We start from the raw sequence: 18,005 nt of genomic DNA on the forward strand, positions 1-18,005 counted from the left end.
CCCGAAGTTTCAACTTGGGCAACAACCAGTACAGTACAGGATCAGGCAAATCCTGCTAGCCACCTATTTTTGTAAGGCTCTTAGATAAGCTTGTTTTTAATATTTTTTAGTGGTTCTATTTTAAAGGGTTATGAAAGTACCTCCACAATGTATCAGTTGTGTCTCCTGGTAAGCAAAATCCAAACTATTTACTACCGGGCCCTTTAAGAAAATGTCTACTGACTCCTTGTATTGAATGAAGAACAAGAGCATGGGCCCTCGAGTTAGAGGACCTGGGCTTGAATCCTGGCTCTGCCACTCACTAGCCATATGTGTTCAGGCAACTCAACTGCTCTGTGCTTCAGTTTCCCCATCTATTTTTAACAAGGAGAGGAGGAGGGAATAATAATAATAGTATCTTCCTTCCCTGTATTATGCAAAGTAAAATCAGTCAGAGAAAGAAAAATGCTGTACGTTCTAATTTACATGAATAATCTAAAACACAAAACAAATGAATATCACAAAACAGAAACAGACTCACAGACACAGAGAGTAAACTAGCAGTTTCCAAAGGAGAGAGGGGTGGGAGGAGGGGCAAAATAAATGAAGGGGATGAAAAGGTACAAAAGACCAGTCATAGAATAAGTCAGTCACAGGAATGTAATGTACAGCACAAGGAATATAGTCACTATTTTATAATAAGCTTGTATGTACATCATCTATAAAAATATTGAATCACTATGTTGTGTATCTGAAACTAATACTGTAAGTCAGCTATATTTTAATAAATAATTTTTTTTAAAAAGCACCTGCCTCCAGAGCTGCTAAGAGTAAGTCTCTTGGAACTGGCCAAGTCCATAGTCAGCACCCAAGAAATGTCAACTAGTTTTAAAGGTTTTCAGATCATTGTAAGGGTACTTCTTAGGGCTCACCTTCTCGACAGCATAATCAGAACCAGCACAGTATTTACGTACATGAGATGTGGAACCAGGCTGCTAAGGAAAAAGCTCTAGCTCTGCCAATAATTAGTGTGTGACCTTGGGCAAATTCCTTGACTTTTCAGTATCTCCATTTCCTTACCTGACTAGTAACCGATAGTCATAGGGTTATTGTGAGAATTAAAAGAGTTTGTTGTTGTTGTCCAGTTGCTAAGCTGTCTCCGACTCTTTGCAACCCCATGGACTGCACCTCCCCAGTTTCCTCTGTCCTCCACTGTCTCCTGGAGTTTGCTCAAATTCATGTCCATTGAGTCAGTGATGCTAGGACGTGGCAGACACTTGGAATTATACCCAAAGAAAGCATTCAGTCTGTATTACTATCATTGTCATTTAGCCTGAAGGCCCGGATTTGCAGGAAAAATAGGTTCAAATATTAATCTAAGTAGCTACAGAGACTGATGGTAGGCAAGCCATCTGAAATCATGGGACCCAAGATGCCCTTATCTGAAAAATGAGAATAAATATACAAGTCTTATCTTCTTCCAAGATTGTTGTGAGTCTCAAATGGAAAGTGCCAGATAAACTGAGAAGTGCTCTCAAGTTTAACATTCACGGGCACAGAACAAACACTAACATACAAAGTAATCAAAAGGGCCCCAACTACTCTCACTGGCCACTCTCCCTCAGTGAAGGGGTTTTACTCACAGGATGTTAGAGCTGAAAGAGGCATTTGAGATAACCTGTCCGTTTTTTATACTTTTTTTTCCATCAGGAAAGCCTCTTTTCTCCTGTGGCTTGACTTTAAAGCCACAAATCTAGAAAGGATAAAAGCAAAGTTGCTATGGGTAGAGATGAGAGAGATGGAGTGGTGAGAATCACATCCACTGTCTTCCCTGAGTTCCCTTAGGCATTTTTGTGGGGCCCAGACACCCCATCTAACAATCCCATGGCACAGTGGTAACTGGGAATCAAATGAGGATTTTGCTCAACCCAAAGACACGCAACTAACCAAAGGCACAGCTGGATAAGAATCCAGATCCGCTGATGCCTAAATTCAATATTGGAGAAGGAAATGGCAACCCACTCCAGTATTCTTGCCTGGAAAATACCATGGACAGAGGAGCCTAGTGGGCTACAGTCCCTGGGGTTGCAAAGAGTCAGACACGACTGAGCGACTTCACTTTCAAATTCAATATACATGCTTCTATGTGCCCAGGAAAAAAGGCCATTTTTCCTGACTACTCTAGGTAATACTCATGCAAGTTCACACAGCAGGGTCCAATCTCAAGGAATTGTAAAGTTGGTGGCTTTTGAGTGACTGACCTGGAAATAACTCTTCTGCTGGTTCTAACTCCTTTCAGAAACAAGGAATAACAACAGTTTGGTGCCCAAGTATCACCCTAATTTCTGGATGGATGGGAGATGGCGGTGCTGTGCTCAGATGGAAAAGCTTGCAGTGGGCTGTGCCCAGTACGATCCCACCAAAAATGGTAAGCAGTTATGAATTCCCTTTCTTCTTTGTATAGTGACTGACTGCTCTGCTAGTAGGAAGTAAAGGTTCTTTGCTTCCCATCACCAGGGGTGTCCAGGATTGAATGCAAAATTTCACATTTTCGAAATTTCAGAAGACAGTCATCTGCATCTAACACCAGTCTGTTGGTGTTTTTTCATCTCAAGTGTGTGTGTATGTGTGTGTGTGCACTCAGACATGTCCAACTCTTCGCAACCCCAAGGACTATAGCCCACCAGGCTCCTCTGTCCATGGGATTTTCCAGGCAAGAATATTGGAGGGGGTTTCCATTTCATTCTCCAGGGGATCTTCCTGACCCAGGGATCAAACCTATGTCTCCTACTAACCTGCATTGGCAGGCAGATATTTTTATCACTGAGCCACTGGGGAAGCCTACATCTTGAGGCTGATGTCTTTATAACTCCTTGCTACTCAAAGTGTGGTTCTTAGACCAGCGGCATCATCAGCACCTGGAAACTGGTTAGAATGCAAATTCTAGGGCCCCCGTAGGTCTGTTGGATCAGAATTTGTATTTTAACAATATCTGGGTGCACGGTTAAGTTTGAGAAGCATTGCTATACCTTCAAGTTAGGAAATTTGAAAGGCACAGTCTCCTTAAATCTGAAGTTGTAGTGACAGCCTTATAGATATATAGAGATACACAATATTATCTATTAGAGTGGCATCGTCTCACACATGTGTTTATAACACAAATTGAATTCTACACATTTGGAGGGGAAAGAAAGTAAAACAAAAAACCTGCTTATTTTACAATGTGGCTTCTCCCCGGCTCTACTTACTTGCCCTTGAACTCCACAGTCTCAGAGAGAAGGAGGCCACAGCCTAAATGCAAAGCGGAAACAAAAGATGTTGTCCTTTGGCCTTTGAAGTCAAAGACCTAGGTCCTAGGGATTGGCATTTGAATCATTTTTAATTTATGTAATGAATTTGGAGGGGGCACATCCCAGATAGCTCAGAGGTAAAGAATCTGCTTGCCAATGCAGGAGATGCAGGTACAGTCGCTGGGTCAGAAAGATCCCAAGAAGACGGGAATAGCAACCCACTCCAGTATTCCTGCCTGGAAGATCCCATGGATAAAGGAGCCTGGCAGGCTCCAGTCCATGGGTCACAAAGAGTTGGACATGACTGAGTGAGTGAGCATGCATGCATGACTTTGGGCCCTGAACTCCCAGTGAAGGGCAACTCCACTCTGAGGCACATTTACACACATTACACTCCTACTTCTCACAACCATCTAGGGTAGATGGTATGATGTTGAAGAAAGAGGAGGCTTGAGCACTTCAGTACCCTCGAGGTTACGCAGTGAGGAAGCGCACTGCGGAGACATGGCTGACTAGAAATGACGGATCATACGGGTTGTTTTCTTCCAACACCCTTTCCTCTCAGCCTCTCTTACCCTACTTAACTCTTCTCATCTGTCAGTTTCTTTTTTGCACTAAAACCCAGTACCTCAGATTGACAGCCCACGGCGGATGTGCTAAATGTAACACGTGGCTGGCTTTTCTGCCGCTTCCTGAGTTGCAGCCCCTCTTAGTGCCACTTTAAAAACCACTACTTCTCACCCTCCACCTTGGGAGAGAAAGTTCAGAGTTACCAGTCCCTTGGCCCAGAAAAGCATTTGCCTGGTTTTAGAGGTCAGTGATTCCCTACATTAGCTCTTTGGACCATACAAAAGCCCATATCTAATGAAAAAGAAATAGGTTTTATGTGGGTGGAATCAACCACAAGGACAGGATGGCATGGGCTTGCCAGTGACTGAAAGCTCTTTCCAAAGTCAAAGTTGTCTCCAAATTCCTGCTGGAACCTTGCTGTAGGCCCTTGGATGGGTCACTTGGCTAACAAGGACCATGGTGTCCTCATCACTAAAATGGAAGCAGAAATTTAAGGGGTCTTAAGATGAAATATTCTCTAAATTCCTTTCCAATTCTGAAATCCTTTGAATCTGTTTCCATTTTGCAGTTTTCTCCATGCATGTAGTGGCTATTCCTAGGGACACAGTATTCCCCTCCACTGGGTGGTACACACATGTTAGAGGTGTGCAGAACATCTGAATGACTCACCGGGTCAGGGTTGGTCATGCTAACCTCCTCCTCAAATGAAGCCAGGGTCTAACCACTGCACAGTCACTCTGCTGATGGACCTACTGCCATCTCCTCATCTGAGTCTGTTCTTATTCTCCCTTCTTCTGGTTTGGTTTAAGTAACCTCATGCACCATAGTTTTGACAGACTCGAGGGCAGTTTTCAAGAAGCAAGGCTTGTACAATTCCCAGTGTTGGGCACAAATACAATGAGGGTCTAAGAGGACAGGGCTTTGGGATTAAAAAAAACACACACACCTGTTGTGAGTTCCAGCCCTTCAGTATCCTCGCTCTGTGATTTCATATTTGTCACTTAACTTTCTGAGTCTCTTGGCCAGCTTTCTCATCTGTAAAATGGGAACAATGATAATAAGTGGTTACTTTCTGGGGCTGCTGGGAGAGTCAATGGGGTTGGGGAAGCTCCTAGCACCGTTGCTGGCACTTAGCCGGCTCTGTAAATGGCAACTGTGTCTGCTAGTCATTCCCTTTGTGGACAGAAGAATCTGAAGCTGAGAGAGTACATGTGTGTCTGCCTGGGAAGTAACAGAGGTCGCTGAATTTAAAATGGGCTCTGTTATATCAATCCACAGGATTCCCGGGTGGCTCAGTGGGTAAAGAATCTGCCTGCAATGAAAGAGATGCAGGAGATGCAGTTTGATTGCTGGGTCAGGAAAAGCCCCTGGAGGAGGGAATCGCTACTTAGTCCAGTATTCTTGCCCGGAGAATCCCATGGACAGAGGAGCCTGGTGGGCTATAGTCCATGGGGTCTCAACAGAGTAGGACATGACTGAAGTGACTTAGCAAATATTCAACCAACAGCAGCACCCACTTATGCAGCCAGAACTAACCCCACGTACAAGTTTCACTGCACACAAACTTCACACAGAGGGGGAGGAAGAAAGGTAAGAGCAAGGCTAGAGGAAGAAGAGATCAGGCACAGAATACTCAGGGCTAGAAAGGGCTCAAGACCACCCAGCTTGTATGTGGTGGAGTTGGGGTTAAGGTAACTGGCTCTTGGCACCAAGTTGAGTGCTGTAATGGAACCATGTTTCCCATTATGTATGTATGTTTCCTTTTTCTAAGTGAATTGCATACCTAATATCCCAGCCTGCCCTTGATTATGGAGAAGGCAATGGCAACCCACTCCAGTACTCTTACCTGGTGAACCCCATGGACAGAGGAGCCTGGTAGGCTGCAGTCCATGGGGTTGCTAAGGGTTGGATACGACTGAGAGACTTCACTTTCACTTTTCACTTTCATGCATTGGAGAAGGAAATGGCAACCCACTCGTGTTCTTGCCTGGAGAATCCCAGGGACAGGGAGCCTGGTGGGCTGCCGTGTATGGGGTCGCACAGAGTCGGACACGATTGAATCGACTTAGCAGCAGCAGCAGCTCTTGATTAAGGTGTCAGCACAGGGTCTGGGCTCCAGTGTCAATGTATGATCTCTTCTCACCACATCCCAGACATGGCTGCCCAGTTCCAAGTCAACCCTCTGCAGAGATACGGTGCTCACTACCTGTGGATGCCACCCACCCTCTGCTTATCTCTAACTGTTCAAGAAGTCTTCGAACTGAGCAGAAGCCTAGACACTGCCTCCCCATACCACACAGACACACAGCTTCAGTCCACTGATTCCACACTGGGCCTTTTTAGTGCCTTAAACCAGGGGTTCCTAACCTCTGAGATCTAATGCCTGATGATCTGAGGTGGAGCTGATGCAATAATAATAGAAATACAATGCACAATAAATATAATGCACTTGAATCATCTGGAAGCCACCCCTTCCTCCACCCCACTCCCTGGATTTGTGGAAAAATTGTCTCCCACGAAACGAATCTCTGGTGCCAAAAAAGCTGGGGACTTCTGCCTTAAAGGAGAAATCCTGAGAGACACAGATGAAGAGATGAAAGGAAAGAGAGAGGGAAAGGGAGAGAAAGAAGAAAGGAGAAAGGAGGAAAGAAGGAAGAGACTGCAAAGAAAGACAGAGAGACATGGAGACACAAACACATAAACAGAGAGAGGTGTTGGGGTGTTGTCTGGAGGAGTCGGCGAGAACAAACACTCGGAGCCTTAAGATAACAGCCCTCTCACAAAGCAGCATGACAACCTCTCGCCTCATCCACCCTCTCTCCAAGCCCACAGGGGCATCAGGAAGCCAGTGAGTCACGGTCCCCCTGAGTCACCAATTCCAAGTCCTGGCTCAGCAGGTGGGGGTGCCTTTGTGGAGGCTCTGTGCCTCTGGGAAAGGACACACACTGAGACCGGGGAACCCCTCTGCACTGGGCTTTTCTGGGAGTACCGGAAGAGGGGCTTCTGGAAGTCTCTGGTGTCTCCTGGAAAATGAGATCAGGAACATGCAGGCTGAAAGAGAGAAAACCCAGGCCCTGTGTCTCATCCTTTCTCCTGCTGTTCTCTTTGGGGCCCCTTTTCTCTGAAAAGCCCCCAGCCGTTCATCTCCAGCTGGGCACATTCGGTTTCATGCTCATTTTCTTTTTCTGTTTTTCTTGTTTCAGCTTCAAAGAAGCCTCTTCCTCCTACTCCTGAAGACAACAGGGTGAGTGAAAGCACAAGGTCTGGGCTCGGGGAGGCGGGGGCCCAGGGAACCTCAAGCTGCTGCTCTGGTGTCATCCTGCTTGGGTTTCCCGTCTGCTCAGGTTTCTCAACCCTGACCTCGTTGCGATGCAGCTGAACTCAACACTGTGGGTTTCTTGGGCCCAGCTTGTCTCCTGGGTGGGTCCAGGTAAAATGACCACTCAGCTGCCAAAATCTTCACTCCACCGCCTTCACTCAACAAACACTTCTCAGTATCATACTGTGCATCCAAGTACCTTGACTAGGTTGGGGCCTAATAACAGCTCACAGTCACATAAAATGGTGTATTTACTCCACCCTTTGACAGACAAGCATTTTGGAAGCATACACCTGAGAACACTTCAAATTCTTCAAAGCAGGTCCATGCTTTTACTAGTCATTTCAAAACTCACTATCTGTTCTGGCCACTTCAGAGGGTTATAATTTTATTCTCATGTGAAAGCTTGGAAAAGCAAGTCCCACGAGAGGTTATCCGAAGGCCATTCGGTAACTTGGTAGTCAAGATAGTAGGCTAGAGGGTTCCTGGTGTGGTGGTCTTTAACTTGAGTGGTCGTTCCCAAAAGTCTGGTCCCTGGACCAGCAGCATCAGCATCACTGGGGAACTGGTTAGAAATGCAAATTCTCAGAACCCCTTCTCCCGCTGCCCAACCTCACCACACCCTAAGACCTCTGACATGCAAAACTTTAGGGAAAGGGACCAGTAATCTGCACTTTAATAAACCTCAAGATGATTCTAAGGCATGCTGGAGTTTGAGAAACACTGGTCTAATATACTGACTTGCAAGACTTAAGCGATATCAAGTCAATTCTCGGGAAGCTATTTAGTCGAAAAGACAAAACAAAACAAAAAACAGGAGAAAAAGCAATCTTAGCCCTCACTTTATGGTAATACCAATGCCAATATCCACATTTGAGTAACTGGTCTTTATTCCAGAACATACTGATTCCGCTCCCTCATGCTTCTTCCTGAAGGATGAACCCTACTTTTTTTTCCAGCCACTATGGTGACATTTCAAACACTGGCAGCTTCCCCATAAGAGAAATTCTACATCGTTCAAAACTGGGCTGACTTTTAGATTTGTTGTCAGCCCTCTCTCACTCAACAAGAAAGAAGTGTATTTAAATTGCAGCAGAAAATGGGCTCTTTTCCATTTTACTTCATTCATCTTCTAAAGACCATTTTACCATCACCCTTGAAAATATGGTTTGGAATCCCACTGCCCTGGCTTGCAGGTGGTTCCAACAGTTCCACCTAAACCCATACCTCTGCACCTTAGGCTGGCTTGCTTCTATCTGGTTTTTCACTATTAGTGAAGGTAAAAGTCAGAAAAAAGGGCATATCCACCTCCCTTTGGACACCACCACTTAGCTTCTCAGACTTCTTGGAGGAACAGCTTTAGGACACCAGCCACAGGGCTGTTGGAATCATGGTTGCAGTTTCAATAATACATCTAAATCTACAGCAATCTTGAATTACTTGAAATCACTTCTCCCATCACCTTCATGTTCTGTTCTAGACTAAGTGATGGCATCTTGAGTCGGCATCTATAGAGGCTATACTTTTAATCTGATCTGAGCAACAGGCCTGATGCTTAGTGTGAGAGAGTCTATGGACTGGGGACAGTTCTCCAGAGGGTGGAGGGTGGCTATTATTGGTCAGGGTAGAAACCATTCATGATCAGAGTAATTGAGAACTCCAGGCCTCTCTAGCCTGTGGATGCAGATGAGGTTATATTTCACTCTTGGTCCTCCCACGTACACAAGAACTCAGCCCTTTTCGCAGCCTGTCCCCATCAACCCAGAAGGACTTCCTGAGGGCCACCCAGACACACATCTGTGGCTTCCTTGTTAAGGCACACTACCCCTGCCACTCCCACCTGGGAGGGCCCAGTCTCAGCTGGGTGGAGCTCTCCCCTACTGGGGTCAGGAGCTCTCAGAAATCAGGGCCATTCTGAGACCAGCAGTAGAGTGGCCAGGAGACAGGACTATTCCCCCATTCCATGACTCATCTCATCTCCTGGGCTCCCAAATAGCCCTTCTGGAGCCCAGAGTCTCAGTTTCTCCAAATGCCATCCCTTCATTTTCTCAGTGGAATCTCATGGTTCTCAATCCTATCAGACCCAGTACTCCCTTTTTCTGACAAATATTTTATAAAGCCCCCTTTATTATAACAGAAAGAAATTAAATAGATAATACCACTTATGTAAATACATACTTTCAAAAAGAACCAATAAATGTTCTAACCATAATGTTTAAAAAGGAAAATAAAATAACTTATACAAATCCATACATGTTTCTATATATAAATATTGGGCATGACTATACTGGACAGAATAATAAAACGCACCTGTATTTGAATCCTGTTAAATTTGGCAGTTCAAATGCAACTGTTCCAGGAATGTAGTATCAGTGACTCAAAGACAGTATTACCATCTGTGATACACTTTCCAAAAGAACAAACAACTCTTGGTCAAGTTCTGAACTAAACAAAGTGTAATCTGCCCTCCACATAAAGGGTGGCTACCTCCTAGGAAACCAAGCACTTCATATAAGGGGGAGGCCTTCTCTGGAATATCTAACAGGACATTCAAAAGTCGTTTAGGATGTGGTATGCTGCAGGGTGTTTTGCATCCTTGACCCTCTCCCATTCAATGCTAGTAGCCCACCTCAATCTTTGTGACATTCAAAACACCCCCATAGATGTCCAAACTACTCCCTATGGAAAGGTTTCACATGGTTTGAGAAACCCACTCTGATCTTTGTCTTAGTAATAATTAATCAATCAGTTGGATCTATAATGAGATGAATACCTTACCATATTTTCCTTTATCCTCCTGCCCTTGAACACAATTCCTTCCTCCATTAGCTCGTAGGGTGACAGCCTCAAGCCCAACAACTCTCGTCTGTAGTACTCAATATATCATCTCACAAGCTCCACAAATAATCTAGGCTTCAAATCCAAACTGTATCAGTGTGATTTTATTTTTTAATCTCCAATATTTGTATGCCACCAAATACTTAAGTGCACTCAGAGAACTTCTGATTTCCCATTACTGAATCTCACTCTAGCCACTGATCCAATCTCTTCCCACATTTGCTATCTCACAAAGCCTGCTAACCTGTAGCAGGTGTGTCCACCCTGAACACTTGTGACTCCTTACATGAGGACCTCTTCAGTCTTCAATATCTCATCCTAAGAAAGATACTGAAAACAGTGATACAAGCAAGAGAGCCCATCAGAGGAATAAGAGATCCTATGGGATGTAGTACAGAAAGCATAAGAATAATTCAATTGCTAAACTTTCCCCATCTGGGCCTCAGTTTCCTTATTCTAAACAAAAGAGTGAACTAAATGATCTCTCAGAGACATTCCAGCTCCAACAGTCCATGATTCTATAGATCTGGACAAACCCAAAAATAAAAGTAGGAAAGCATGAACTAAATGATGTAGTGTTGACTTCATCACCTTTGCCAAGAATGTGATGCTTCTAGCAGAGAAGCTGTGAATTATGACATGGCTTAAGTAGAGAAACAAGATATCTGTGACAAGCATAGCTGCCTGGAATTCACTGAGAGTCAGAGTTTACCACTTGGAATGGGAGAGGCGGTGAATTCCAGGTAATGCGTGTCTTTGTGTCCTATTCCATATCACGAGCCTGACAATAAGAAAGCCAACTAGAGGAAGGCAAATGGCCTCAGCGAGTACCCCCAGTGGATTTGAGGAACCGGCGTCTGAACTGGCATAGGTCCAAGAGCAAGTTACAGCCCAGGGACTCGCTGACCTTGCTTTCCACCGGTTACCTCCTTTCTCACATCTTTGCTTGATTTTGTTGTCTCCCTCCTCCAGCGGTCACTTCGGGAACTTGAAGAAACCGTGGTCATTGCCCTGTATGACTACCAAACGAATGATTCACAGGAACTCATGCTACAGCGCAATGAGGAGTACTACCTGCTCGACAGCTCTGAGATTCACTGGTGGAGGGTTCAGGACAGGAACGGGTAAGGCGCCTGGGCGGCTGCTGTCCCAGCTTTCGAGGGGAGGTGGGGACAAAGACTGTCCTGCCTCTCTCAGAGAGACCATGGCACTGAGTTAGGAGAGGAGGGCAGAGGCAGAAGGAGGAGGAAGGAGGAAGTTGCTGAAAAGGGTCTTCCCCTTCTCAGAAGAGCCTGGGAGGCAGTCACTCAGCATACTTACTCCCTGGACCTTATCAAGCCAGGTCCCAACCTCCAAACTCATCTAAAAATCTTCTGGGTTTTACCACCGATATCCACAGTTTGGGAGAATGGCAACTTGTTCCACAAGGCACCATTGTTTTCGAGTGCTTAAATGAGGCTGAAGGTGTATATCCCATTGTGAGGGTCTTATTGTTGGTGGAAACAAAAGGCATGTACAGATGGTGCAGATTGGTGGTTACATTAAGAAGCATCAGGGAAAAAATACTAAAGATTTAGTGAAGCCAAGAGCCTGTGAACTAGCCATCCATGTGATTCATGGAGAAAATAAAATCATACAAATACAATTTACCCTCAATTGGACTTTCGAATGAAAAAAAATCTTATGACCCTTTATCTGAACTGAGCTACAAAAAAATTACTGTTACTGACCTTTAGAATGCTCTGTGATAGATATAAGTTTCATACTAGTGGTTAGTTTAAAGTTATCAGATTTACACTGCTTTATAAGGCTGTATTTTCTCCTTTAAAGATCAGAGATATTTACCTATGTCCCAGGATATTCTCCAGAATCATCTCCAGAAGATGATTTCAATAACTGCATAAATCCAACATAAAAATGTACAATAATTTAGCAAATTTCCTTCTTGGGTGCTTAGGCTGTTTCTAATATTCTGAAAATATTAACAATGCTACAATTACCATCTTTATATATAAAGGGTTTAAACATTTTCAAAGTATGAGATTATTATTAATTTTAACATATTTTTTAAAAGAAAATGAAAACACTCCATTACTGCAGTATCTGGATAGCCAATGTCGATGTTTTATATTACAAAAACTAACAACAGTTTAAATAAGTTAACTGTTTAACTGTTTAAATAACAGTTAAAAATAAACCACCCTCCATTTGTCTGCACATCAGTTCTAAAAGTATTCATTGTTAAGTTACTTGTGCATCCTAGGCAAAAGAGTTATACATATAGAAATGCATCCTATTTTTCATTTGCATTAAGGTGATTCATTCTGATCTTCACCTTGTTTTTAACTTTTAATGATATATCTTAAAGATATTTTCATATCAGTGCATACAAATCTACCTTATTTTTTAAGTAAATGTATAGTTTTAGAATGTATGCTTGTACTATAAGTATTTAAACAATATTTTATAGTGGGATATTTAGTTTCCAGGTTGCTTTCTTTGTTGTTTCAAACAAGGCTGCAATGAAGATCTTGCATTGCCCATGCTCATGTAACTTAGAAATCTTTTGTAACACACATACTTTTGAAAACATATTTTTTCTTTGGGAAAAAATACATAACTCACATTTCTAACTATGGAACTGGTGAGTCAGACTATGTGACATCTTAATTTTAAAAGGTAAGTCCCTCAAAAAGCTTGCCAAATTTTACATTCCCCACCAACAGGGTATTGGAGTGCCAACACTGCAGTGAAAGTGTTAGTTGCTCAATCGTGTCCAACTCTTTGTGACCCCATGGACTGTAGCCCACCAGGCTCCTCTGTCCACAGAATTCTCCAGGCAAGAATACAGGAGAGGGTAACCATTGCCTTCTCCAGGGGATCTTCTGGACCCAGGGATCAAACCTGGGTCTCTCGCACTGCAGGCAGATTCTTTTCCATCTAAACCACCAGCGAAGCCCAACATTGGGTATCATTAAACTTTAAAAGGCGGCGGGGGGGGGGGGGGCAATTTGATGAGTAGAAAAAGAGGTACACAAACATTTTTAGGGTAAAGACTTTACTTTTTACATGTATCATAACTTACATTTTCAAGGCACCTTCTCTTTAAGTAGTCTTATCAATTCCATTGCAAGGGAAGTAAAGGGGGGTTAGATCAAAAACTGTGGTCTCAGAAGCAGTGTCACTTGCTTGCTGAGAACACACCCAAAAGCCCCCTCACCTGGAACCTCCCTCTCTAGTTAACACGGGGAAACAAACAAGATCAGTCACATCACATTCTCTTTGCCTATTATGGGGAGGCTCATTTCAGAAACAGATTCAAGACTGCCTGGCTCCACAAACACCAGAGGAACTTACTAAGAAATTCATCCCTTCAACCAACTGACATTTCTTTAGTACAACTTATGTGCCAGGAAATTTCTTCTCCTAGGTTTCACTTCCCCAAATGACAGTTTACCCTTTGTTCAATGACCTGTGGAAAGACTCAGCTCTGTACTTCAAAAGGCATCACAGAAGACACCCCATAGGCCAATCAGGGTGTATGGGAATTTCCCTCATGTGCTTTGTAATCGTGTGGTACAGCGGAAAGTACACAAGATGTGGAGACAGAAGACTCGGACTTGAATATCAGCTGCTTTTGTTATACAGGGCCTTTGGAAAAGTCACTTAACTTCTGTGAATCTATTTTCTTACCTGTAAAATGCAGATGGTAATATCAGCTTTTCATCTCAGAGTGTTGAGAAAATCATTGAGATAAAGAAAGTGAAAGGGCTTTGTAAATTCTATATCCAACACACAAGAGAATTATCATCATTTTGTAGATAATCCAGTTTTGGTTGGGATATTAAAACTGTCATTTTATATGAAAGCAAAATAGTTTTGACCTAGTAATATAATTGTAAACATATGGTGTGGCAAAAACAGACATAATTAAAAGGAAATCCAAAAGAAAGACATAAAAGACAGTGTATTTGAGAATAAGTTGACTCCTATTAGTTGGAATTGACTACCTTGAGTGCTGACTTAAGAAGGATTCTGAGGCTGGATGTTCAGTTCTCCAAAGAAAGCATAATACCATGACTGACTAGCCATGGGTATAAGATATAAGATATCCTGTATTTGGCATCACCATTCTTCATTTCTTCACTCCTCAAAACAATTCTGTGAAATAGATTACACATTTCCCATTAAACATAAATCACTAGATTGAAAAAAAATTCAAACACTTGATGGAGTAAAGAGCAAGAAGTTATGAGACATCTTTTCACAGAATGCACAGTCTGGAGGGATTTTATGTGTGATCCAGTTTAGGTCCTTCATTTTACAGGTACAGAATCAGAGAACTAGAAAGTGGAGGAGACACTGCTTTCACCTTGTAGTATTAACTGTGACAGTGAATGTGATGGTGTTTTGAAAAGTACTAACACAAGCGTAAAGTATTTTGATGTTCTTACCAGTCTCTTGATCCATATGTCTTTGTTTATACACAATTTATTCCTGCTCAAAAGAAACTCCTAACCCCAAATCCAGCATAGTTTTATTTCATTTTTCTCATGTTTTATCATTTATGTTTGAAAGAGCACAAATAACAAAAAACAGTAGGGAGGCCTTGGATTAAAAGTTTACATGGTTGACTGGCAGTATGTTTTGGGACCTGTGGTTGGAAAGTAATTCTTTATATTTTAATTAATTTGGTTTCTTAACTATAAAATGCTAGCACTAAAGTGGAAAAATACTGATTATAACACACACACACACACACACACACACACACAGATGTTTCCTATTAGAAAATAAAGACTGAACATTGATATTTTTTCCAATAGAGGAAATTTTCACAATGAAGAGACTAGCAAGCAGAGCTAATAAATTAAAGTAACTACTTCTTATTTATTATGGCTCAAATTTTAGTAATAAGATCTATATAGCCTTTAACAGATAGGTTGTTATTTTTAGTAATTTTTTATTTGAAAATTTTAAAATGTCTTATCCTGAATGCTAAACAAGACTTCATCTTTAAATGACATCTAGTTGATTAAATCTATGAAATGGAGATATAAAAATTAGCTTTATAATAATATAAACACTAATTTCCCTTTAAACAGGCATGAAGGATACGTTCCAAGCAGTTATCTGGTGGAAAAGTCTCCGAATAACCTGGAAACCTATGAGTAAGATTTTTTTTTCCCCAAAAAATTGGTGCTAATTGGTCTTCTTAGATTAGGAGTGAGTCATTGGTTAATTATTAAGATACCAGGCATTTTCTCTTTTTGACTTGCTTCCATACTCAGGACCCTAAATAAACAGCTGGGGACCACTTTAAATAGAAGGGGAAGGATATGTGTTCTCATCTCACCTTTTACCAAAGTAATGTTTTCAGATGCCTTCACACATTGTAGTCAAAGGAAAAGTTTCTCCTGGGAATTCCAGGAATATTGATCTTACACTATGAACATTAGATCTAATACAGACTGATTTAAAACATGGATTAACGCAATACTTCCAATACCAAGATAGCAGACAAACAGATAGGCATTAAACATCTGCTTAGTTTGTGTTGTTTATTTCAGACTGTTATTTAAAAGGAGAGTTCACAAATAGTTTTAGTGGAATTATTCAATGTTTAATAAAATCCAAGTGTAGGGAACAACATACTTACCATGAGCATATATTTCCCAGCTCAGTTGCTAGAAGGCCCAGAAGCAATAATACTAGAGTAGCAATGTGCACGCTCAGATTCTGGTTTTTAAATAACACTTCCCACTAAAAACAACTAGGACATCTTGGAGAAATGCCTTGGAGACTCCGAGTTAGGGCAAGGAAAGAACAAAGATGAAATTGGAACATTTTGATGCACCAAAAAATTAAAGAAGTACCCCCTAAGTTTTTGTTGTTAAGTAAGGTGAACACATTGAGTGAGCACAAAAGTCAGATTTAAAATGCCTCTTCTGACAAAATTTGGATAATCTGAGTATCAAAATATATAATGACAGTAATGAACTACAATCACTGAATAAAACAAGAATCCATCATAAATAAATACTTTGATAACTAAATAAATAAAGGGACAAGAAGAAAAAAACTCCTTCTCACCATAAAATGCCAAGTAATGAATGCAGAAGGAATTTTAAAGTGAAAAACCATCTTTTTATAGTTTGAAGTACCAACTGATTTGGGCAAGAATCATCAATGAAAGTTACAAGTAGGTGGTAAAAGTTTGATATTTACATAGTTTCAAAGTATCTTCTTACAAATCACTTATTAAAAAGAGGAAATACCTGGCAGACCCCATCTTAACCAAACAGTCCAAGTTCACATCAATAAGGGGGCAAGCTGACATCGTGCATCTCCTGACATGATACACTGAGGAGGGCACAGCATCACTTCTGTGATAGTCCCACCCAAACATGCGTAACCTGAATTAGTCATGAGGAAACAACAGACAAACTGAGGCATAGTCTACAAATAACTGCCCTGGGCTCTTCAAAAATGTTCATGTCATGAAAGACATGAAAGACTAAGAAATTGGTTCACATTAAAGGAAACGGAAGAGATGTAGTAACTAAATGCACCAGTAATCCTGGGTCAATCTTGAACCATAAAAAAGCAAACCAAAAAATATAGTAATATGAAGCATATTATTGGGACAAGCGATGAAATCTGAATAAAGTCTAAAATTAGATAACAGCATTGTGTCAGTGTTAAATTTCATGATTTTGGTAATTGTACTATGGTTATATAAATGTATATTTTATTTCTTAGAAATACATACTGAAGTACCTATTAGAATAATGTTCCAGTTTGGACACACTGCAGTTTGAAGAACTCTATTTTAGAAGATATAGGGGGTGAGAGTAGTTAAAGAATATTAATTATTTTGGTCCATTTCATTTCTCCTTCAAACTTATACATATTTCATTTTTATGTTAAAACATAGATAAGGAAAGAAGGAGCCATGTGAGAACATGCCATGATTATGTTCCTTAGGAGTTAACAGATTGTAAGAACTGTATCTGGCAGGTGTAACTTCTGAAAGATGTGAAGTTGGGGGATACAGCATAGCAAACTAGGCTTTTCTGGGGGCAGACAGGGAGCCTTTAATGCTTTTTCCTTAAGTCCCTGGTACATGATAGTTACAGGCTCTATATGGTGGTGATAAGAGCATGGGTTCTGGAGCCCCAATGCCTGGGTTCAAAATGCTGGCTACTCCAGACCAGCTCACTGACCTTGGGCAAGTCTCAAAACCTGCTGATAACACTTCCTGACAATGATAGATGAGCTCTACATTAGCTAATTATTCTTTGCAGTCCTGAAGTTCTCACCAGGATATGGCTGGAGCTTCCCCCCAGCAAACTTTGATGGAGTCCACTCTGACTCAGTTGGACATGAGTTTGAGCAAGCTCCGAGAGTTGGTGATGGACAGGGGGGCCTGGCGTGCTGCAGTCCAGGGGGTCGCAAAGAGTCAGACATGACTGAGCAGCTGAACTGAACTGAACTGAACTAGTTAGAGATGTGATTTCAGCCTAGTTAAGGGCCAATGCAAAAGAGAGTAATCAGGGCATACCCAGGAAGCCAACATTCATACTGAGGCTGTTTTAATGGAAACTTATAAAAAGTCAGTTAGTGCCCTTTTATAAACCTGTATAATACTAGCTTAGAGTCATCAGTCATGAAACTTCCAAAGATGATAGCACATTGCATTTATCTGTTACATGTTATCTGTTGTTGCTTGCTTGAGTAGTGTTTCACACATCCAAATTACCGGCCAGCCAGGCACAGAGCTGGGCTACTAGTTTCAAATGCTCTGAGATGTTTGAAGAAGAGCTTTTAGTGCTATGTATGTTGATGAACCCAAACTATAAAAGTGACATTGAATCCATAGTGTACTTGGATTTGCTTTTCCCCACTGTCCAAATTATTCCATCACAGGGCATTGGTTCATAAAACTGTCTGACATGAATTATTTCGTGGTAAGATCTATTCTTTGGTAGCAATAAACCTAGAAGTTA

General features: G+C 41.7%; 1 protein-coding gene and 1 long non-coding RNA gene across 3 annotated transcripts in view; one reads left to right on the forward strand and one right to left on the reverse strand.

The window, feature by feature from the left end:
• The window catches only part of LOC133062610 (uncharacterized), a 40,518-nt gene extending 29,187 nt beyond the window's left edge, over window positions 1-11,331 (reverse strand). The window contains exons 1-2 of the long non-coding RNA XR_009694214.1: window positions 11,071-11,331; window positions 4,786-4,874 (exon numbers count right to left, since the gene is read on the reverse strand). This is a non-coding gene — a long non-coding RNA (uncharacterized LOC133062610). The remainder of the gene's footprint in view (window positions 1-4,785; window positions 4,875-11,070) is intronic.
• The window catches only part of ITK (IL2 inducible T cell kinase), a 63,041-nt gene that overhangs the window by 21,929 nt on the left and 23,107 nt on the right, over window positions 1-18,005 (forward strand). The window contains exons 4-7 of one of the 2 annotated variants that reach the window (XM_061151827.1): window positions 2,279-2,407; window positions 7,043-7,083; window positions 10,969-11,120; window positions 15,102-15,167. In XM_061151827.1, coding sequence (XP_061007810.1) covers window positions 2,279-2,407; window positions 7,043-7,083; window positions 10,969-11,120; window positions 15,102-15,167 — 388 coding nt within the window. The remainder of the gene's footprint in view (window positions 1-2,278; window positions 2,408-7,042; window positions 7,084-10,968; window positions 11,121-15,101; window positions 15,168-18,005) is intronic. The other variant, XM_061151828.1, reaches the window with a different exon arrangement.

The sequence above is a fragment of the Dama dama genome, chromosome 9 (genome assembly GCF_033118175.1).
Source record: "Dama dama isolate Ldn47 chromosome 9, ASM3311817v1, whole genome shotgun sequence".
Classification (NCBI taxonomy): Eukaryota; Metazoa; Chordata; class Mammalia; order Artiodactyla; family Cervidae; genus Dama; species Dama dama.